The sequence below is a fragment of the Salminus brasiliensis genome, chromosome 9 (assembly GCF_030463535.1).
Source record: "Salminus brasiliensis chromosome 9, fSalBra1.hap2, whole genome shotgun sequence".
Lineage (NCBI taxonomy): Eukaryota > Metazoa > Chordata > Actinopteri > Characiformes > Bryconidae > Salminus > Salminus brasiliensis.
Window position 1 is genome coordinate 22620261 of NC_132886.1, and position 24444 is coordinate 22644704.

Here is a 24444-nt window from a genome sequence, read left to right on the forward strand (position 1 = left end):
AGACCTGAGCTTCTCAAGGTCCTTGACAGCAACCGCTAATGCCTGTTATGGTGATATGTCCCTCGTAGCTCTATGGCATGACCACTAACCATTATTATTTTTTCTTCCACTTTTTAAATAATTCAGAGCTCATATATGAAATTTGTTCCCCTTAAACAGTGTTTAAAACTCAGCATATGCTGATTTATAATGGTCTGGTGGTAACTGTCCCGTATAGAATTGTTGGAAATACCGTTTGACTGGTCTGCGCATGCTTGCTTCGGAATGCCGATCAGCCCCTCCGCGAGCATGCGCAGTAGAAGACTGACGTCACGGTATCGAATGAGGTGAAGTTTGTTAAAAAAAATATTTTCGTTGTTTCCGATAATGAAAAGACAATCTGGGAGGTCGACTTAGTTATATGTGTTTTATAGAACTAGTCCACGTAGGCAGGTGGAAGAAACCCTGATTTTTCAGCTTCACTAGGATCGAGAGAAAAAGTCATCTCACAGAGTATTTAAGGGCTCGTTTTTGAATGCCTGTTTGTGATTGGTCAGTTCTTTCGACAATTGTAGTTCTGCGCTGTGTTTCCTCGCTAAACTTACAGATAATACTCCCACTGTTCGCCTCTAACCACTTCCAACCGTCTCTTCTCTGCCTTTTATTTGGCTTCTTAAGAAAAGCTTAAATTCTTCTTAAAACATTCTCTTAACCTTTTTTGCTCAAGCGTTCTAAAATTACATGCAGTTGAAAGCTTCTCTTTCTTCTCTGCTGAAGCCCAAATGATCAAATTGGCAAATCTTTTGTGAAGACCTGAGCTTCTCAAGGTCCTTGACAGCAACCGCTAATGCCTGTTATGGTGATATGTCCCTCGTAGCTCTATGGCATGACCACTAACCATTATTATTTTTTCTTCCACTTTTTAAATAATTCAGAGCTCATATATGAAATTTGTTCCCCTTAAACAGTGTTTAAAACTCAGCATATGCTGATTTATAATGGTCTGGTGGTAACTGTCCCGTATAGAATTGTTGGAAATACCGTTTGACTGGTCTGCGCATGCTTGCTTCGGAATGCCGATCAGCCCCTCCGCGAGCATGCGCAGTAGAAGACTGACGTCATGGTATCGAATGAGGTGAAGTTTGTTAAAAAATATATTTTCGTTGTTTCCGATAATGAAAAGACAATCTGGGAGGTCGACTTAGTTATATGTGTTTTATAGAACTAGTCCACGTAGGCAGGTGGAAGAAACCCTGATTTTTCAGCTTCACTAGGATCGAGAGAAAAAGTCATCTCACAGAGTATTTAAGGGCTCGTTTTTGAATGCCTGTTTGTGATTGGTCAGTTCTTTCGACAATTGTAGTTCTGCGCTGTGTTTCCTCGCTAAACTTACAGATAATACTCCCACTGTTCGCCTCTAACCACTTCCAACCGTCTCTTCTCTGCCTTTTATTTGGCTTCTTAAGAAAAGCTTAAATTCTTCTCAAAACATTCTCTTAACCTTTTTTGCTCAAGCGTTCTAAAATTACAAGCAGATGAAAGCTTCTCTTTCTTCTCTGCTGAAGCCCAAATGATCAAATTGGCAAATCTTTTGTGAAGACCTGAGCTTCTCAAGGTCCTTGACAGCAACCGCTAATGCCTGTTATGGTGATATGTCCCTCGTAGCTCTATGGCATGACCACTAACCATTATTATTTTTTCTTCCACTTTTTAAATAATTCAGAGCTCATATATGAAATTTGTTCCCCTTAAACAGTGTTTAAAACTCAGCATATGCTGATTTATAATGGTCTGGTGGTAACTGTCCCGTATAGAATTGTTGGAAATACCGTTTGACTGGTCTGCGCATGCTTGCTTCGGAATGCCGATCAGCCCCTCCTCGAGCATGCGCAGTAGAAGACTGACGTCACGGTATCGAATGAGATGAAGTTTGTTAAAAAAATTATTTTCGTTGTTTCCGATAATGAAAAGACAATCTGGGAGGTCGACTTAGTTATATGTGTTTTATAGAACTAGTCCACGTAGGCAGGTGGAAGAAACCCTGATTTTTCAGCTTCACCAGGATCGAGAGAAAAAGTCATCTCACAGAGTATTTAAGGGCTCGTTTTGAATGCCTGTTTGTGATTGGTCAGTTCTTTCGACAATTGCAGTTCTGCGCTGTGTTTCCTCGCTAAACTTACAGATAATACTCCCACTGTTCGCCTCTAACCACTTCCAACCGTCTCTTCTCTGCCTTTTATTTGGCTTCTTAAGAAAAGCTTAAATTCTTCTCAAAACATTCTCTTAACCTTTTTTGCTCAAGCGTTCTAAAATTACATGCAGTTGAAAGCTTCTCTTTCTTTTCTGCTGAAGCCCAAATGATCAAATTGGCAAATCTTTTGTGAAGACCTGAGCTTCTCAAGGTCCTTGACAGCAACCGCTCATGCCTGTTATGGTGATATGTCCCTCGTAGCTCTATGGCATGACCACTAACCATTATTATTTTTTCTTCCACTTTTTAAATAATTCAGAGCTCATATATGAAATTTGTTCCCCTTAAACAGTGTTTAAAACTCAGCATATGCTGATTTATAATGGTCTGGTGGTTTTAACCAGTCCACCTGCCTACGTGGACTGGATGTGTAAAACACATATAAGTAAGTCGACCTTCCAGATTTTCGTTTCATCATCGGAAAAAACGAAAATAATTTATTTGCCAAGTTTCGTGAAACTGGTTCAGTGTTGGATTTGCCAAAATGTGGACGCATGTCACTGTCACTAATGAAGAAACATCAGTAGCTGTGTTAGCTTCATTCAGCAAGAGCCCACAGCATAGCACTCGCCACATATCACTGGAGAGTGGCATCAGTCATACATCCCTTCGGTGGATATTAGCTGCTCACAAATGGCACCCTTACAAACTCCAGCTGCTGCAGCATCTCAACGAGGATGACCCAGATCGGCGCACTGAATTTGCAAAATGGGCAAAACAAAAATTGGAAGAGGACCATCAGTTTACTCAGAACATTTTGTTCAGTGAAGAGGCAAACCTTTATGTGAATGTTGAAGTTAACAAACAAAACCACCGCTATTGGTCTGACACTAACCCACATTGGATAGATCCCTCCAAGACTGTTGAAACACAAAAATTGATGGTATGGTGTGGTATATGGGGTACAAAGATAGTGGGGCCATTCTTCATCAATGGAAACCTCAAGGCCACTGGATATTTGAAATTGCTACATGATGATGCGGTTCCCTCTTTATGCACTGAAGCTGGCACGTTCCCTGAGTTTTTCCAGCAACATGGTGCACCACCACTTTATGGGTGTCAGGTCCGAGTATTCCTAGATGAACAGTTTCCTGGAAAGTGGATTGGTCGTCGTGGGCCAGTTGAAAGGCCCCCAAGGTCTCCCGATCTGACCCCCTTCGACTTTTATCTTTGGGGTCATCTGAAGGCAATTGTCTATGCTATGAAGATACTGGAAGCCTGTGCTAGCATTTCTTCTGCGGTGTTGCTATCAGTGTGTGAAGAGTGGGAAAAGAGGCTTGCATTGACAATCCAACACAATGGGCAGCACTTTGAACACATTTTATAAGTGGTCAGAAACTTGTAAATAACTCATGAAAGAATAAAGTTAAGTTAAAATCAAACACACCATTGTTTTTCTTGTTTTCTTCTATTCTCAATAAGTTTGATGTGTCACATGACCCTCTTCCCATTGAAAAAACTAAAGTTGGATCCAAAATGGCCAACTTCAAAATGGCCGCCATGGTCACCACCCATCTTGAAAAGTTTTCCCCCTCCCATATACTAAGTTGCCACAAACAGGAAGTTAATATCACCAACCATTCCCATTTTATTTTAGGTGTATCCATATAAATGGCCCACCCTGTACTACAAAGGGGCATGGGCTGCCACTTACAAACTCATTTGAGGTTTCATGTGAAACAGTTCATATAAGGAATAAGTGACCATACAGTGTGATCTCACTTAATAGGAGGTTACACTACTGTAGGTGGGCATTGTCAAAGGAAAGACATTAAGGTAAGACACGTGATGAGAGGCAGATGTGTGAGAGGGGAAGCAGGCAGCATTTGTACAAGACTATTCAAAGAAAAACTTACCCATGAAGATCTATGAACTAAACTGTACTAAGGTGAGCATAAATACACTGTAGAAATAAACAGATCATGGCACTTGAGCAAGGTATTGAACATCACTTTTACTGTTTACTCAGAACACACATTCTCCCCATTTGTTCCTAAATAGCTTGAATGGATTTATACTGTATATACAAAAGAAGAGACATTAACGACAATAACCTTTCCCTTATCTTCACTCTTACCTTCCACATGTTCCCTCCCTCTCCTTCCACCTAATTCTTCTCTCTCTCCTGCCACCTCTTCTCCCTCTCCTGCCGCCTCTTCTCTTTCTGTTTAAGTGGTTTACTCAATTTAGTTTCAACACATCAACTACAGCTATCTTTTGTCAAGTTTATTACATTGTGGTATATATTCACCTCCAATGTGCACACAATGAACTTTAAGTTACGTTAACCAGAGCTGTATCCCAGGAGTTCTGATGTTGGCCAGTGTTTCAGTGAGCTAACCTCTAATGTTTACTTATGTTAAACATGTCACTCCCTCACTGCTGACTTACCTGACTCATCGTTCTCTGAGGGTGAGGGACTTAGGTTGATTTAGTTTAAAAAATGTTCTTACAGTGAGGGAAAAAAGTATTTAGTCAGTCACCAATTGTGCAAGTTCTCCCACTTAAAAAAATGAGAGAGGCCTATAATTGACATCATAGGTAGACCTCAACTATGAGAGACAAAATGAGGGAAAAAATTCTGAAAATTACATTGTCTGATTTTTAAAGAATTTATTTGCAAATAATGGTGGAAAATAAGTATTTGGTCACCTACAAACAAGCAAGATTTCTGGCTGTCACAGACCTGTAACTTCTTCTTTAAGAGGCTTCTCTGACCTCCACTTATTACCTGTATTAATGGCACCTGTTTGAACTTGTTAACAGTATAAAAGACACCTGCCCACAACCTCAAACAGTTACACTCCAAACTCCACTATGGTGAAGACCAAAGAGCTGTCGAAGGACACCAGAAACAAAATTGTAGACCTGCACCAGGCTGGGAAGTCTGAATCTGCAATAGGCAAGCAGCTTGGTGTGAAGAAATCTACTGTGGGAGCAATAATCAGAAAATGGGAGACCTACAAGGCCACTGCTAAACTCCCTCGATCAGGGGCTCCACGCAAGATCTCAGCCCGTGGGGTCAAAATGATCACAAGAACGGTGAGCAAAAATCCCAGAACCACACAGGGGGACCTGGCGAATGACCTGCAAAAAGCTGGGACCAGCGTTACAAAGGCTACCGTCAGTAACACCCTACGCCACCAGGGACTCAGATCTTGCAGTGCCAGACGTGTTCCCCTGCTTAAGCCAGTACATATCCGGGCGCGTCTGAAGTTTGCTAGAGAGCATTTGGATGTTCAGGAAGAGTATTGGGAGAATGTGTTATGGTCAGATGAAACCAAAGTAGAACTGTTTGGTACAAAAACAACTTGTGTTTGGAGGAGAGTGAATGCTGAGTTGCATCCAAAGAACACCATACCAACTGTGAAGCATAGGGGTGGCAACATCATGCTTTGGGGCTGTTTCTCTGCAAAGGGACTAGGACGACTGGTGTACATGAAAGAATGAATGGGGCCATGTATTGTGAGATTTTGAGTGCAAACCTCCTTCCATCAGCAAGGGCATTGAAGATGAAACGTGGCTGGGTCTTTCAGCATGACAGTGATCCCAAGCACACTGCCAGGGCAACAAAGGAGTGGCTTCGTAAGAAGCATTTCAAGGTCCTGGAGTGGCCTAGCCAGTCTCCAGATCTCAACCTCATAGAAAACCTTTGGAGAGAGTTGAAAGTCTGTGTTGCCCGCCAACAGCCCCAAAACATCACTGCTCTAGAGGAGATCTGCATGGAGGAATGGGCCAACATACCAGCAACGATGTGTGCCAACCTTGTAAAGACTTACAGAAAACATTTGACCTCTGTCATTGCCAACATATATAACAAAGTATTGAGATGAACTTTTGTTATTGACCAAATACTTTTTTCCACCATTATTTGCAAATAAATTCTTTACCAATCAAACAATGTGATTTTCAGAAATTATTTTTTCTCATTTTGTCTCTCATAGTTGAGGTCTACCTATGATGTCAATTACAGGCCTCTCTCATCTTTTTAAGTGGGAGAACTTGCACAACTGGTGACTGACTAAATACTTTTTCCCCCACTGTATATCCATAGTTGGCTACCTTAGCTAGCTACCTAACTTGAACAGGTGTTCTGGCAAGTTGTGCTACCCATAAAAATGCTCTACTTAGCAACTGTATGCATGCACAATTATCATGCTTCAATGTGATAATTCTGTTTTTCCTCATGTACTTCCTACAATATGATCTTATTGTTAATATTTGCTTATGTTTCAAAATTGTAAATTGTGATTAAAATTTAAAAAACATTCAGGGCTTTTGACCAATCATTCGGTGCTTGAGCCCCATGGCAAAGGGTAGCAAGGCTTTCTTTTGGCATTTACCACTAGAAGCCACCCCAGTGAAACTCAAAAAACACACTACCTGACAACAGATACCTGGGTTACAGATAACCGAACCTGGGTTAAGGGGGCTAAACTAATATCTTCTCAAGTAAATAGCCCTGTTGTAAGTGCCGCTCAGTTATAACTGTATGTTTCTAGAGCCGTTCTGTCTGTTCCAGTTCAAACAAGCTGTATTTTTTGCAACCAATGAACATTTTCACAATGGCTTATAATTAAATTCCATTAGACACTTTTGTCTATCGCTGGATAAATCACTTGCCTTGGAACAGGGAAGAGGAAGAGAGGCTGTCTTTGGACTTGTGGGAATGTGCTGTAGACATTTGAAAGATTAGGCGGTCACTCTCCAAGTCCATTTGATCCTTCCTTAATCTTGTCACACCCCTGTCTGTGACCTTTTTTCTACCGGTGTGCACTTGTGCTTTTCTTCTCCTTTTTTTTCCCCTTTCTCAGTCCCCCCCACCCTATGTCACATGATCCAGGTCAACTGTGGAACTTGATGCCAGTGGCCAAAGGAGGCCATAACATATGACAAATAGATGCTTGAATCTTTTTATTGCCTGGTTAAAGGGCTCCCCGGATTTGTGGTAAGCCTTATGTAGTTTACTATATATATGGACCATTTTAATATGGTTCACAACAAGATTCCCCTATTTAGTATGCTTTTTAGTACTGTACTGAACCCTTTTTTGATAGAGTGCATTTTTACATGTTGTTGTATCTTTACCTGTTGTTATAATGTAAATCTGTTAATTTAAATACTATAAGAATCAGCATATGTATTAATTTGCACACATGAACACTAATGAATGGAAAGTATATTTGTTAATTTGATTTATTCTCGTTTCTTCCTGTTATACATACTCTGGATCACTGCCTGCACTTGAAAGGCACTGTGATGCCCTTAAGGCATTTAGTTAACCTTTTATTTTTTTCTTTCTAGTATTTAAAGATTTGTTGTTGCTTATTTTTTTGTCTTAAATAAGAAAGAAAAGTTAATGGATAATCTTACATTTAATAAGCTTTTTGTTTTTAATAATTAATCTTGGTACATAATGCGTGGTGACTTTCAGTTTGGACTTTGGTTTCCGGGGGTTTTGCGGCCAAACAAAACGAGGTAGACATGAGTGAATGTTCTGAAACTAGTCTCCTAGTATCTGGAAGCATTAAAGAGGCAATGTTGTAAGTTCATCTATCATTAAAACATAGTACAGTCCATATATTAGCAGTTGTGACATTAAAATGATTTTTGTTAAGTTAGTTAAGGAAAGAGAAGAAACGTTTCAGTGTATCAGCTAATATATATTAGCAGGCATGTTAACTATTACCTACTGTTCAGAATAGCAAATGTTTACAACTAAGCACACTGTATAATTAAGATGCTGAACAAGTTTTGCATTGTTTATTTACAGTTCTCACCTGCATGCTAATGAGAAAGAGTGACAGTAAATGGTCAACCTCACTACCACTCTGTCTTCATTGGATGATTTAGCTTGGTGTTTAGTCGGAGTTTCGATACACTGAACACTACAGGCGCAGACAGGTGTCTAGATGAACAGCATTCTGTGGCTTTAGGAAATGAGAAGCCATCTTAGTAACAGAACTGACTGCAGTGAAATATTTGCACTAAGCCATGCACTTGTGGATAGGAATTTCTGTCATTCATACCATTTATTATTTTTTATTTCAGTGCTTTTGATGTCTGCCTGTACATAACAAGATTGATGAAGGTGAATGGCTTTCTTGCACCATTTGATTTAGTGCATAGTGATTAGATTATTAATATAATGATGTTGTATATGGGAAGACTCACCTTGGAAAGTATAACTTTTATAACTATAGGCTTACTTCATGGCCTTCTCATTCAGTGCCATTGGGAGGCATCAGTATGTGCTTCAACATTCCTAGCTCGGACTAGGACAAACCCTTTAATGAGGTTATTAGTTTACAATATTTCACTTTATCATATATTTTAGTGGCTCTCATGTCTGCAAGCTTTTTTTTTTACCATTTATGAGACTCATACATAAACTTTAAGAAATACCTGGTTTTATTTAGGAATTTCATGTGATTCCTAGAAGAGAACCTACCTAGTCTAAATTAACCCAAAAAAAAAACTAACAAAAATCTTAGTTTTCACTTACAAATTCAAATTATCCAAAATAAAATATATTTGTTGGAAAAAGCATGTGAACCTCTAGGACTATGGGAATCTGTCTGAGGACTGAAGCTGTAAGTGGCCAAGCAGAAGGACAGCAATTGGAAGCACATAAGTCAAAGTCCAGAACCAGAACAATAACAATAACCAAACCATATCCACTGACTAATGTTCACGATTGGTGTTTGGTTTTTGTTGTTTAAAGGGGTCACATTATTTACTGAAAGCAAAGACTCACATCTTTTTTTTCTAGAAGTTCAGCTGCACTCTACAAGAAAGGCCAGAGCAGACTCTACCTGCTGAGGAGATTGAGGTCCTTTGGAGTGCAGGGAGCACTCCTGAGGACGTTCTTCGACACAGTGGTGGCATCTGCCATCTTTTATGGAGTGGTCTGCTGGGGCAGTAGCATCTCGACGGCAGATAAGAAGAGACTGGACAAACTCATAAAGAGGGCCGGCTCTGTCCTGGGGTGCTTCTTAGACCCAGTGCAGGTGGTGGGAGACAGAAGGATGACAACCAAGCTGGCATCCATGCTGGAGAACAGCTCCCACCCCATGCATGAGACTCTGGCAGGACTGGGCAGCTCCTTTAGCGACAGGCTGCTTCACCCCAAGTGTGTGAAGGAGCGGTATCGCAGGTCCTTCCTTCTTGCTGCCGTCAGACTACACAACCAACACTGCTCCCAGCGGACCACATACACATACACACACACTTAACTACACACACATGTTCATGTTCAGGGAATACTATGTGCAATATCCCACCCCATGTGCAATTAAGAGTCTTTTGCTGTAAATAATATTGTTTATTGCTTTTTTTAATTCTTATTTATATTGTGTACATAGTGTAAATTATTTATCTAAATTTTTGTAACTGAGTGTCCTGCTATCCCTTTCTGCTGTTACACTGTGAATTTCCCCACTGCGGGACTAATAAAGGACTATCTTATCTTATCTTATCTCTTATCTTTTATCTACTATCTTATGATGAAGACATAACCATATTTCAAGTTGCATTTTATGCAGAAATACAGAAAAGGTTTGCAAAAACGTTTAAGCAGCCCAGTAAAAGCTTCAGACGGAGAAGCATTACTTAAATTTGTAAAACTATAAAGGGCTCACATCATGGAAAGGTTCTTTGCTTTCTGGAATAAAGTATGAAGCAGTCTGTAAATACTGCTCAAGTTTTGAAATGTGCCATTGGTTCTACAGTCCTTAATGGTGTAAATATGAAAGCATAGCTGTAAAATCAGAACATTCTGAATGCTGAATTGTTTTTGTAAAGTCACCAAAACCAACATTTCATATATGCCTCTAGTCAGCCTACACTGAAAAAAATGTCTAATGATTAAACAGGATTAAACATGATTAAACAAGTGGTTGCACATAAATAATAAAACTGCTTTCTTTTGAGTCCAGAACTCATTTTATTCATTTGCAACCACTTCTTTGGAAACACTATATTGGAAATATTGTAAAGTGCCATTTTTTCCAGTGTACAGCAATTAAACTATGCCCATACACACTAGATTAAAAAGTAGTGTTTCAATCCAGACTGCTTTTTGGGATAATTTTCATATTTAATTGTTAAATATCTATTTTAAGAAGTGGTCTTCAAGGGGATATATATGAGTGTTTTTGGTACCTTAACATGCTCAAATGTGGACCTGAAAGAGAAAATGAAACATAAGACTAATGTATAATAGTAGACTTTTAAAATGTAAGCAACACAGCTACCTGGACATTCACAAAAAAGAATTACTGACAAACACAAATGGAAAGATGGAAAAGAATATTACTTTATTGAACAATAAATCAAATAATCACAAAAAAGAAAGAATCACCTGAAGAACCAATGAAGAGCTTTGCAGTAGTAAATGTATTTGTAATAGTGTAGTTCTTCCTTTTTCTTTTGCATTTATTTGGCTTGTAACCCACTCGTTATTGCCCTCCCTTGACGCCTCAGTGCGTCTAACATTACCCTGCTATTCACCCTCGCAGTCTCACACATTCCACTTACCCTTGCAACATGTAATTTCAGTCTGACTCAAACAGTTTCTCCAAAGGATGGCTCTGAAATCAATGCTTCTTGTGTTAATTGGTGAAACAACAACAAATAAATAGCAGCAACCGCTAACAGCATAACTGTGATTCAAGTCAAGTGCTTCTCAATGCTTTACTGAATTAGCAGTTGGTGCTCAATTAAAAACCCTCTACATACTGCATAACTTTTAATAGCACATTTTAGTTTTGTAATGTTACATTAGCAAGCAGTTCTTGAGGATGTTTTTAAATTTTACAGACAAGTAATATCTTCCCTGAACATTTAAAAGATATGATAAATGAATGTCATATTTTCTTTTTTGAATACAAAAATATTTTACATAGCAAATTAAGAGTGTATCAGAATTACATTCATGCAGGCTAACTTTTTGACATGGTTTGTAAAAATATGTCTCATTTTATTTCTCATTTTATCCACTGTTATGGGCAACTAATGAGAATCCTTATCCATAAACCAGACTAAAAATATTCACATCCCAAATATCCATAAAGAATTTAAACAAAGGCAATGGCAGCTCAACAGACTGACCAGCAGCTCTGAGAGCTTTTCAGTTACATCATAATGTGACTAAATATTGCACAACTACCAGCACATCAAAGGAAAGTGGAAGGGCATAATTAATTGGCCCTGATAAATGGGAACTCCAAGTGTAAAAAAGTTGTAAATATAATCCAAAGCACTGTACACATACTTCAACCCAACTGACTGCAGTTTTACAAATAGATTTCTAGTACACTTGAGGTTAGTTTCACTTTCATTAAGGCAATAAATATATGTATATCCAGTGGTCATTGCAGAAACTGACCCTTAAGTATCAGTAGTGATCAGTCAATAGACATAACTGCATCATTTTGATTCATGCTTAGGTTGAGCGGAAGTTTCGGATCACATATCTGCTGATGTTCTAAACATTGTATGCAACTGAATCAGTATAAGAGTTATTATAATGAGAAATTGACAAAGTTAAGGTTCATCCAGAAACACAAAGAAAAATGCAGTAACTAATAAACAACCACATATTTAAAGCAAACGGCTAAAACCTTTAAAATGTTAACTGAAAATTAAATCTAATTATTACACATTCATTGTGTGCCATACATTTATTTTTGTCATTGCTGTTTTTATCTCTAGAACATAAGGATGGTTTTCTGAAAAGAATAATAATAATTTTGGACCATACAACATTCTGGAGATTCCTCTGTAAAAACATAGTCCAAGATTAAGCTTTATCCTAGCTGGGTAACTGGTCTTTAGCATTCTATTGCATTGCTCAATCAACTTGGTTCATATTTTGTCATTGTACTTTAAAACTAATTAAAATCGCCTTCACCATGCTTATTTACTTGTGAAATACACACCAATCAGCAACATTATTCCATGTTGAAAATATGCCAAAATGAGCCAAATGGCTTATTTTCTTATCTCTACTGGAACTAAAAACACCAGGTTAGGAGCATGTCACACTTTGCCAAATGTACTTATTTAAAAAAAATGCTTCAAATGTTTATTTAGGAGATCCATAATGAACCTATGTTTGTAACTACTATACAGCATGAGAGTGGAACTAAGGTTAGTGGATCTAAAGGTTATTTATCAACTTAAAGATTCTTCACACTCACACATTTCTATTACAAACACAAGGGTTTTTTCTATGGAGTTGCTCAAAGAACCATTTGAACCACTTTCGTTTGCGTGAGGATTAACAGGTTCACACGTACCAAACAACATCATTTGACCCGTATCCCATTTCTTGATCAAAACTGCTTTCCAATTTAACTTTATCTTCCATCTCCCCTTCAAGAAGAGGCTAAATGCCCTAAGTAAGTAGCCTAAATAACTTACACCAACACATATATACTCTATAAGTATTACTACTAAGATAAATAGAAAAGGGCAGTCTCCTAAATATCTTATTTACCACCATATTACTCAACACAACTGTTTTATATGGTGGTTCTTTCAGTACCATAAGTACAGAGAACATAGTAAATAAACAGCACTAAAGTGTACTTTGATCTAACACGCAATAAAATAAAAAAATCAGCTCTTTGTAAAAGGAGATGAAGATCCAGAAGAAGGGTGTAGTTTTAATAGAAGAATCTGGGATACAGGGAGAAATCATTTTTAGAATAGTGCTTTCTGTTAAACCTGATGACAGTCATAAGTACATAACTACAGGCTACTTGCCCTCAGCCTTTTTGAAAAACAGAGAATTTGATTGAGAAGATTCCATGCCATCCACTTAAAATATTAAAATCTACCAGTTTTCTTTAGTTTGTTTTTCAACTATTTTGAAAATAATCTAAAATAAATGAAAATAAATAGTCATTTATCCGAAAAGCTTCAGCTAAACTCTTCACAATCAATTACTTCTATGTATTTTAACAAAGCTGGAACAGATCTAGAGCTTACCAAGAAATAGACATTGCATAGTCATATCACAAACAAAAAGAAAAAAAGAAATAATAACAAAGCACAGTAAATTAAGAAGCAAACAATGAGTGATAAGATCTAGCCATTCTTGTTGAAGTCCATAGGTTCCAATGTGACAGCAATTGCATAAGAAGTCAATTAAAGAGCAAAATAAACACACCAAACCCAGGATGGTGGGATGAATTGCAGGCAGCCCCTGTGTAAAAAAAAAAGGTAATCCAGTCCTTAATGATATATGTTTTTGTCATAGACACACAATTAGTTGCCAATTTATTGTGGAGCAGATGTTTTTTGGGGTTTTGGGTTTGGTTCTTGGGTTTAACTCAACTCCATAGGACCATAGGAATGCTGAAATGATTTTAGATTTCTAAGGAAGGTGGTTATATAAAGCACCAGTAGGTCCACCCTTTTTACTAATACTGTAATCAACTTTTTTTTAGCAGACTTAGTTGGTAGTTATACAATTACTGACTGTAGCTCTACTCCATCCATCAATGGGAAGTAATCACCATAGGACCACTGTTGACAGTGGTGATGTATGGGGGGGGGGGGGGGGACTTTAGCTTAGAATATCTAGTTAATGTCTAGCCCTTCAACAGCATTCAGTTTCTTCCCACAGTACCAATGCTGGCTGGATATTTTTGGTCAGTGGACCATTCTCAACCATGTAATGACACTGAGGTGAGTTCCACATGATACGCAGCACTGAGATACACCTGATACGCAGCACTTTGTACCACTGCAACACACACTACCATACCACTACCACATTGGTCTTACCACTATACTGAGAATGGTCCACCACACAAAAAATATCTGGTCAGTCATGATTCTATGGAGGTTCTTTTCTCATGTAGGTGAACCTGATGAAACGTACACAAGCAACAACAGTTGCCAAAGTAGTCTACTGTTATGAAACCTCCTGGTTTAGGCTTTTAATACATGAGAATATGTCTGCCCTTACCTATCACCTTGCTTTCTGAGCTGACCGGAGGCACGTTGAATGGTTTGTTTATCTAATTTTCACTGAGCCAAAGGCCTCTGGCCTGCCTCCTAGTCATTTCCCTTCTGCATAAGGCTGTCCTATAAAAAGGCTGACCTCCCTGCACCCCTGCCTTGATATCCAGCAGCAGCTGGCCTAGCCCTGTATCAGCACAAACACATGCCACACAGCAGCTGACCTTTCTCTCTCTCTTGCCACTATGCCAACCAGCTCAAACCAAGCTTTGGCCAATCCTATACAACACCCCACTTCCACACTAGAATGCTGTCAAGTATTATACAACAGCAAAGTTTTATGAACCAGGCCACTGTAATATGTCAGTCACGCACGTCTTGTCCAATACACTTTTATTGATGTGTATGAAAAAATGATAATTGAGAGCATGTTTTCCAATGCTTTCCAAACACTATAAGGTAGGGAGTCATGGTCTTTCAAGACCAACAGTCCCTCCTCCAAAAATAGAAAGCAGCCATTAACACATTTTCTGTTGCCATGATTTGATATTTGATTTGATCAGGAGTTCAAATGCAGCCTCTAAATAACAGTGGCTACAGTAACCATGGTTGACATACTCCACTGTACACAGCCAACTGCTACTTTAATTTACAGCAGCAAATGTAAACAGCATTGTAAATATGGCACATTCCAGTTTTAATCCCTTTACAACCAGTAAAGGCAGCTTTAAAAACAGATTCCAAAAGAATCTCTGGGGATCTTATATAAAGGCAAAAAGGTGGTGGTGATAAACTTTGACTATTCTACATGTCCATTTTTTATGGCTGTCAAGCTAGTCCACATTTCTTATATATTCATATTCCTTTACTGTACATCCCATACAACCCTGCAGTCTCCAATGTTTTCACATTGGCAGTGACAGGAACAGACATCTGTACTGATATCTACCTAAACAGCAAACAACTCAGTGGCCCAGTGCTGGCCCACTCTTATATTGTGGTCCTGTCCATACTTCCATAGAATGACAGCGATGACTTTTGGCCCAAAATAGAAATGCTATACATTTTGCATGTCTTCTCTACTTCTAACCTCTAAGTGCCTTAATGTCTACTATATGGGTAAAACGTACATCACAGATTGGTGCTTGAAACATATTGTTATACGACAGTTATATTTATAAAAGCTTCTGCATGACAGTGAGGTGCATGTAGGCCTTGGTAAGGCAAAACAGTACCTAAACACTGCAATCTCCTTCTATCAGCACCTTAGTAAAGCAGTATTAGTCAGTATGTTGCACTGCAGTGCATGTTGCCATCAGACCATAGTTAATAGTAAATAATAGTAAATAGTTTTGTATAAGTCTTAACAATTTAATTATGTAGAACTTTTGCAACTAAATTGGTGGAGTTCCCCTTTAAACAATAAACCAGTTTTACACAATTTGGTGTCTTGGTCAGGTATTGGGAGCTGGAGTAAAATATGAATCTCAGTAGGCCTATTATGAACAGAAATGGTTTTGGTTTAAAGCAATTCTTACTGGACACTCCAGTAGGATGCCCTGTTGAGGAACTTAATGCTATATAAATGAACTATGATTAAATGTCACATGGTGCCAATATTCACTAACATGTTGTCAATCATGTATCTCCAGAACTTTACAGGAGAAGGAAAATCCCTTCTTTTAATGGCAGTCAATGTAGAAAGTCATTTTGGAGCATTTATATTGGTCTATTTATTATGGCATATAATTCATATACTTTATATTTTACTACTACCTTAAATATCTGATTTTTAGAAAACACTTAATTTTAAAATAAAACTCTCAAGTCTCAAGACTACATAACTTGCATAATAGTAATATTAATGTCATAATTGTTAAGATTACTAATTTGGCAACCGTGGAATTGAAATGAAATCACTTTTGCTTGCTATTAATACAAGTGCAGGAAATAACACTTACAACTTACATTGCACATGGCCTTATCTGTGCTCCACCACAAAGCTCATAGTGGTGCCATCGAATGAAGGAGGTGCAATGATCCTTGGCCCTTGCTGAGAGGTGATGCTGATGACAGGCTGCTTGGTGCTGGCTGCCCTGCTAGCGTTGACATGTTGACCTCCTGGAGCCATCTGCACAGACTTCCCAGAGGGCATGTAGTAAGGTCCTTCCATGTAAGCAACATCTCCTTGCTGTCCTGCATGGCTTTTGTTTCCCTCTTCCACCTCTCCCTGCATGGAGAGCTGAGACTGAATCCTGGCCGGAATCACTGGGCTGGGCATATATCCCGGGTAAAACATATAGGTATGACCATATGCTCCGGGACTGAGGGCCAGAGGGGAGATTGGCATGTGCACGGGAGTCATTGGGGGCTGCTGTGGCATGGGAAGATCCACATACTGCCCTGTCTCTGGGTCAAATAAGCGCCTGGTGGCTGGCTGCACTGGGGTGTCCACCAGGTAGTAATTTCCAGTGATAGGGTCCAGGAGCATTTTTCGCTGAGTGGGCTGGAAGTGTTCAGCAGGGACTGGAGAAGGCTGGACTGTAGGAGAGAAGCAGATCATCTGAGGTGTTGCAGCTGGCATGGTAATAGGCAGAGGGTGGTGGTAGATAGTGGCAGTAGGGGTCTCAGAGGACCGTGTTTCCATGATAATGCTGGAACTCTTGGGAGACTGATGGGTTTCGTTTTGCTTAGCATTGTCGCCGTGTGAGGGTGGACTTACCATTTGAGTCTTGCTGGCTGGAGCTGGAAAAGTGTACACAACTGCTTTATTGCCAACTGCTGTACCAGCTTGCCTAACACTGGGTTTCACGGGTATGGTCAAGTAATTCTCTGAATCCGCCATAGAAGTAAACTGAACTGGGGTGAATTCAGCCTCGTTGCCGTTTGGCTGCTCTCTCTCCTCTGTCATAGGTTTCGACTGGCCAATCTTCAAGGACACTGGCAGCTTCAGAGACTTGGATGTCACTGCTTTCTCGCAAAGAGATGCTGAGGATGAGGCATGCACCTGTGAGGCCTTCACAGAGCTCGCTGTGACAGGAGCTGATATTTTCTGACCAAGGCTCATGCTGGATACACTCTTACCAGGAGCTCCCCCGAGATGCAATACAGTTTTGGGGCCGTTCCGGGTTTGTGGAGCATGCAGTACTTTAAAGGTTTCCTTCTCTTCTTTTTTGAGGGGCACTTCTGCTTGGGCTAGGTGCTTTCCAGCAGGCAGAGTGTCTCCATGACCCTGCTCTACCTCAACATCTCCAAGTCCCTCCCTACTGATGAGTGAGAGCACATGGCTGTCTGTGAGGGGATGTGGCTCACTTTTTCTCTTCCATTCATTTCGGTCAAACACATACAACTGCTCCATGGTCTTCACTGCAGCCTGGAGCTTCTCCAGAGCCGCCATCTTGGTGTCTGCCTTCTTTTCGCCCATGTCACTGTGATCCTGCTTCTTTGCCGCTGTATACGCCTCAATTTTCAGTCCAGTTGACCCTTCTTGCTTCACGTTGGCTGGGGTCACTCGGGCAGCAGGTTTATGGACTTGAGTGATCCCAGGTTTGATGCCATCCATTAGCACCTGCGGAGATGACCCATCAGGCTCTGGTGCATCCTCAGCAGGTCTACATTTAGAGGGCTCTGCCACATTTTCACTCTGCCTCGCACTGCTGTTTGTGTTCACGGACTGGCACTTAATGACTATAGGCGTGAGTAAGGCTGAGTTCCCCTTCGCCCATGAGCCCTGCTTGGAGCTTTTGGAATCCCCACCCGCGCCCTTGCCCTCGTTTCCCTCCAAAGACACGAAGTGGTAAGAGCTCTTCACAAGTTTGCGCACGTCCCGCACCTGGTAAATGGGCGTCTGCAGCTTGCCTTTGCTGTTGTCTCTTACGTCCCTCACGGTGAAGTGCGGCACGCGCTCGGATGGCTCGCTTCTAAGTGCGGCCGCGAGCACGTTTGCCACGGTTAGTGGTGCCTCGCTCTTATCGCCCTTGGCGCTGCGCAAGTTTATTTTGATCTCGGGAGGCTTGGACGCAACGGCGCGCGTCCCCGATCCTCTCGTCGAGCTCGCGCTCCCATGAACCCTCTCTCCGCCCGCGAAGTGGATGCTCGGCACGAACAGTCGCGACATTTTGGTGGCCTTGCCGCTAGCGCTCTTACTTTCTTCGCCCTCCGTTTGCCGCGCGCCCTCGAACTCTTCGTGAAACCCAAGCTCGCCGTCCCTCCACGACCTGAAAGCGCTATTTTGGCTCCTCGGCAGCGCGCCCCCGCTCGCTCCTTTTTTAGCCTCGCGTGGAGACTCGCGCGACGAGCCGCTGCCGTCCACCACGTCCGCCAACTCGTCCAGGCAAACCAGGCTGATGTCCGACTCGCTCTGCCTGCGCGCCTCTCTCTCACTCTCCTTCTCTTTCACTCTCTGCCTCTGCGCTTTATCCGGCTCGCGGATCTCTCCCCTCTCCATCCTGCGCTCGCGCTCGAACTGCACCTTCTTGGAGAGCACACTCTTGAGCAAGCTCGAGGCAAGCGCGGCTCGCCGGTGCGTCTCCTCCATGCCTTCTGGCGCGGGCCTGGCCCGCCTCTCGCGCCTCAGCACCAGCTCCAGCGTGTCGGCCCGCGCGGATGCTGCTCCGCTAGCGCTCACGAGGCTCCCGTTCAGCGCAAACACCTCCACGGGCGGCGCCCTTACACCGCCGTGGGTCCAAAGCGCTGCCGCTGCGCCTCGCTCGCCCTCTCTCCCACCAAGTGGCTGCTGCGCGAGCACCTGTGGAGTAGGATCCCCCACGCGCGGCGGCTTCTTGCCGTACTTAAAGTCCACGAGCGCGGACCAGCTTCCCACGCCCTTGCCGCGCTCCGACGTCGACGACTCGCTGGACGTGCTGAAGCTGAGCGCGTAAGGGTATGGATAGGCGAGGCTGCGGAAGGCGCGCGAGGTCAGGTTGCGTACCTCCTTGTCGGCGTCGTCCAGCTCACTGACCGCGCTAGACGCGCCACTCGAGTGCTCGAGTGCGTCTCTCCCCTTCAAGCGGCCGCCGCCAATGTGCAGCCTTCCGGGAACGGCGATCAGACAGGCGGCGCCCTCGCGCGCTCTTTCCTCCTTCAAGGCGTGCTCGCCTCCGGGCTCGTTCACGGCTCTGGCCGTGGCCCTGATGGCTACGTGAACGCGCCCGGCCGCGTTTCCGCTCTCGCCCCTGCTCTGCCTCCTGATGTCGGGTTGCGCTCTCGAGGCCTCGTCGCTCTTCGCCCTCGCCCGTGCGCTCTTCTTTTTCTCCCCCTCCTCCTCGTCGTTCTCTTCCTCCTCCTCCTCCTCTTGCTCCTCCTGGTCCTTATCTTCCTCCTCCTCCTCTTCGACTATCGTCGCCTCGCGCTCGAACGACGCGTAGTCCACGAACGTGTAGATCTGGTGCTCGTCCTCGCCGTCCCAGCTCGCGCACGCGCTCACGTCGCAGTCGGCGTCGTGGTCGAGCTCGGACAGTTGGATTTCGTGCGTGGTGATGTAGTGTGACTCGTCCTCGGTGACCGCGGCGATGAGTACTCGCAGCTCGTGCTCGGACTCGTTGCTTTTTACGCTCAGACGCTCGTCTCCGTCGTTCTCTTCCCCGTCGTAGTCGTCCCCGTTCCCCTCTTCCTCCTCCACCACCTTCTCGCCGTCGCGCAGGTGCCCGTTTACGCGCGCGCTCTCCTGGCGCTCCTTGGCGGGGAACTGCGCGCGGCTCACGTCCATCAGCGGTTCTTCAGCAGCGGCGGCGCACGCCCCCTCCCCCGCGCGTTCGCCCGCGAGCCACTTCGACTGCTTCACGATCGCCACGTGGTTCGCCTCGCCGTTAAAGCCCGCTCGGAGCGCGTCCACCCTCACGTCCAGCAGCTCCTGCAGGTCCACGTAGCTCGGCTCGTACACGCGCAGCGCGCTCGGGGACGCAGCCATGGCGCGCTTTACCCCGCGTTAAAGGGCTGGAGAGAAGATATGAACCTTAAGTTTTTACCCCCCAGGAAGCCCCAGTACTCTCCTTACTGCCCTCCCTGTGCTCCTCGTCGCTCTCGTGCGACTGTCGCTTTGGCTCCAGTGGTCGCTGTGGCACCAAAACACTCATCTCACGTAGCGGCGGCGACACCGGGAGAGCATTCCAGCGTCCAGCTCTCGACGGATGGCCTTTTGGAGACCAGTAGCTCTACATTTTTGTGGGAGATCCGTTGGTTAACAAAACTAAAGTGATATTCCTGCGTCCAGGGGTTGAGGCCCTACTGCCATCGCGGATTCAGTGGCGCAGATCTCCGTCTTTAAAATGCATCCAGTCTACAAATATAGAGACGGTGACGAAACGCAAAATCTGGGCTATTTTAAAACGAGGGATGTTGTGCTCGCAGTGTTTTGTTACATGCCGCAGACCTACAGGCCAGACTCCAACACAACATTTGGGCTAAAAAAAGTCCTGAACTTTAAGCAGCTTCCATAGATCCTCAGGTCTCCTTAATGATGATACTGGTGGTGATGATGATGATGATGATGATGAGAATAGGCTAGTGATATACTGAAAGTAAACTGTGTGTGTATGTGTTGTTAAAACAACAAACTACTCTCTAAGCAGGCATCATGTGAGAGGGGCTTATTTTGACACAGGTTTTATATAGAAAAGCTCTGCTCTACTCAGACTCAGCTGAGTGATGGACGAAAAACAGAACAGTGTCTGCAAAACATAGTATTCAGCTGACTGACCACTGCATCCTCTGTGGTTCAGAGTGGGCAGTTGTTTTTAACTGTACGCTCTAATAAAGGTGCTACAAAAGGAAATTTGAGCAATGCCATAAAGAACAATGTTTGTAAAAGTTGAAGTGTGGACAACTATTCAAATGTTTGAAGTTAAAATGTTTGTAAAATGTTCTATAGAGCTGAAGAAGTGTGAACAACATTTTAAAGGTCTGCCAACCCTTAAAGGTCTTAAGGTTATTCAAGCAAAAAACTTGCGGTTCTTTGGAGATAAAGATACATGAACAACTAGGTCTAAAGGTCTAAAGAGAACCTTAGCAGACCTTTCCAACTAAAGAAAACTTTAAGTAAACCTTTAGAATTGTTAGGACCCTAAGAACCTAATCAAATCTGTGTGGTTCTTCAGAGAAGTGTTTTTCAACATTTCAAACATCTATAAAACAATAAGGTGCTGGAGAAATGTGTCAGTAATGTTTGAAGAACCTTCAGGTTCTTTATGGACAAAGACATGTGAACAACCCTTTAAAGGTCTGAGGAATCTTAATAATTGTGAGAGAAATAGAAGTGTGAACAATATTTTAAGATTTGTTAGACATTTAAAATGTTGCTCACACGTCTTCATCTCTTTTACCAACATGGTTTCTTTTTTGGAACAAAAGTGGTTCTTTTCTGGTATCACTCAAAGAACCCTTAAAATGCCCTTTTTGTACTGTTTCAGCACCAGAGGCTGCAGATAGCGCCCTTAGGAAAGAACAAAGAAACACACACACCTGCTGTGCACTCACTTCAGAATCACAGTCAGAATCATTTGTCAGCAAAGTGAAAGATGTATATTTGATTAAAAGATTTTTAAAACTACAAAAACAAATTCTGTGTTTTTTATTTTGTTGCTTATACAAGCAATTATTTCTGGATAAACAATTAAGAAGAAAGCCTAACTGCTTTTTTAGTTTTATGTTGTACATATTCCAACATAAATGCACACAGGTCTGAAAATAAACATGTCAAAAATGTTTCTTAACATTTCTTATTATTATCTATTTATAAACACTTGAGTTGGACATAAAGTCCCTAATGTTGAACATAATGTCGCACCAAGATTAAACTGTAAACTGTAGTCTGATTTCTCTCCTTGCTGTTGACTCTAGTTGACCTTTTTAACAGATGTGTCTGTGGCTCTCACAGATCATAGAGCTGCTAACATGACTTATATAAGTGCTGTTAAGGCCTTCACATATACGGCTAATTATCGCAACAGTGAGCACCTCCAGCACTGCCACAGCTTTATTCTCCATTACTTAACACACTTACTTAACTTTTGTGACAGATTAAGGATGAAAGTATGTGTATGTATGTATCTATGGCCTGTGCATGGTAATGTAACTACATTATATGGAAATATGTGGACTGATTGTACTTCCAGTGGCTTGAGCAACCCTTGTTTTATTGTGAATAGTTAGAGTAGAACTGATATCTAAAAGGCATAATGTGAAAGATGCGCACATTTTAAACAATGCAAATTATTCATCTTAATATTGTTATTATTGTTATTATATAGAAAATGAGCAACATTTCAAGTTTGGGATCTCAGACAATGTTTTAAACTGGTAGCTGTAATATAATTATGAAATGGAGGTGAAGTTGAAGTCTGAAAAAACAGGAAAACTTTGAGAGAACTGGAAGTCGTCTCAGGAAGATTTAGACTCCTGATTTGGCAGCGACACCTGCACAAATATGACCTTCATAGAAGAGTCATTAAAGGAAAACCTTTCCTGCATCCTAAGCACAGCATCTTCAACTTTCTACCTAAGTTTGAAGATTAATTCATGTTCTACTCATTTCTACTATTCACAGTAACAAAAATTTTGGTCTGGGTGCCCAAATGTTTGCATGCTACTGTATATGACCACATGCTGTTTATATAATTTTACAAATATGTCAAATGGAGCAGTTCAATGATTAAGATTCAAAATTATTCTGAATGGTTTGATGTGAAATGGTGTATTGCAGAAAAACTCCACCAATATTTGTTTATAGTGGTAGTGGTAGTTGGAACAAGGAGTCTTGAGGTATTCAGTAAAAGTTTGGACTTTGTCTAAGTTTCTCTAGAATTAAACACTTTAGACAACTGGTCCCACTGTAAACAATTCTGCCTTGTTAAGTGTATGTAGAACTGACCATTTTACACCAAACTACTTTTACAAAGAAAAACCTCTCCATCCATCACTTTCAATCTGTATTTTGTCTTCCCTGGTGATGCTTTGGCAATCAAAAAACAAACAAACACAGCTCTGTGTGTTTCCCCCTCAATCCCCAAAACAGAGGATTAGTCTAATGTCTGCTTATGTAAGACAGAACACAGCAGAGCAGCCACTGGCCTAGTTCACAGAGCAGCTGGTAGAGTAATCTATAATGGGAACAAGAATATAACTAGTGATATAGAATTACATTTACTCCAGCGTGTTTTTGTCAAATACATACACCAGTTCACACCTTTCTTACATATGAGGTGCCTGACGTTGAATGCCATACTGTTCTCTCTAAAAAACAAACAAATGTAAACAGCAGACAAAATATTTGTGTTCATTTTGTTCATTTGGGATAAGCAGAACATGTATAAATCAGACTTTGTTTAGCTGATAAAATGAGGACACCCTATTAAAATTGTTCTTTTGAAGTGTTACTTACAGAAGTCCCTGTAGTTACTGAATAATACAAATTTGATGAAATTTGATACTGACCAAAAAGCTGGAACACCCTATGCTTTTATAGCTGGTGTTTATATATTAATTCAATAATGTGTTTATCTGACAAACTTTGGTCTTGCCCTGATGTTTGTTTTTTTACAGCAATGGTTTCCAAAGCAAATAAAACTCGTGCAGTCGCTTCCTGGTGATGCTATTTGTCACTTGACAACTGTTGCAAGAATTACCTATAGGTCTCGTAATGACATTTTAGGCTTGTTGGGGACTTCTTTACACTTGGTCTGCTGTTGGGCTTGCTAGGATGACCTGACCTACCCATGTTGGCAAATGTTTTAAATGTTTTCTACTTTGTAAACTGTTTTTCCAGACAGTGGAATGGAGGATTTGTAATTGTTTCTTTTATTTCTTTCCAGACAAATATTTATCTTCACCCTTCTTTGGAACCTTCAAATAAAAGCACATCAAACTAAATGTCTGAGGTTTAAATAAGACTCCTCCAAATAAGGCTCCTCCAAAATCTCTCTAATGATGGTCTAATCATCTGCAGCTGATGTGCAGCACTTGTGTCTAAACTGTGGCAAATTTAATAATATAATGGGTGTGTTTTCACAAGAAATGTGCATTTCTATTACATTTATTACAATTACATTTTACATATGATTGTTATGAGACATATCTTCAGTTAAGTTATATTATCTCCATCTCTGAATGTTGTTTTAGCTGTTGTTCATACTGGTGAGTATAGGTTTGAAACAGTAGGCTTACTGGAGAAATCCAATGTCATTAGACTCATCTCAACAGCGACAGCTGCAGTTAAATACATGTGAGATTTATAAATGTGCAACACC

General features: G+C 41.5%; 1 protein-coding gene across 1 annotated transcript; it reads right to left on the bottom strand.

Moving 5' to 3' along the window:
• Positions 1-13153: 13153 nt before the first annotated feature.
• c9h4orf54 (chromosome 9 C4orf54 homolog) lies at positions 13154-20111 on the bottom strand. The gene is made up of 2 exons (XM_072688587.1): positions 16172-20111; positions 13154-13442 (listed from the first exon to the last, which is right to left on the bottom strand). Exon 1 carries the CDS (start codon positions 20109-20111, stop codon positions 16185-16187), a length of 3927 nt encoding a protein of 1308 aa, XP_072544688.1. The 3' UTR covers positions 13154-13442; positions 16172-16184.
• Positions 20112-24444: the final 4333 nt, after the last annotated feature.

Coding starts and splice junctions, on each gene's coding strand:
- c9h4orf54 (XM_072688587.1), bottom strand. CDS start 20,111: ATGGCTGCGTCCCCGAGCGCGCTGCGCGTGTACGAGCCGAGCTACGTG.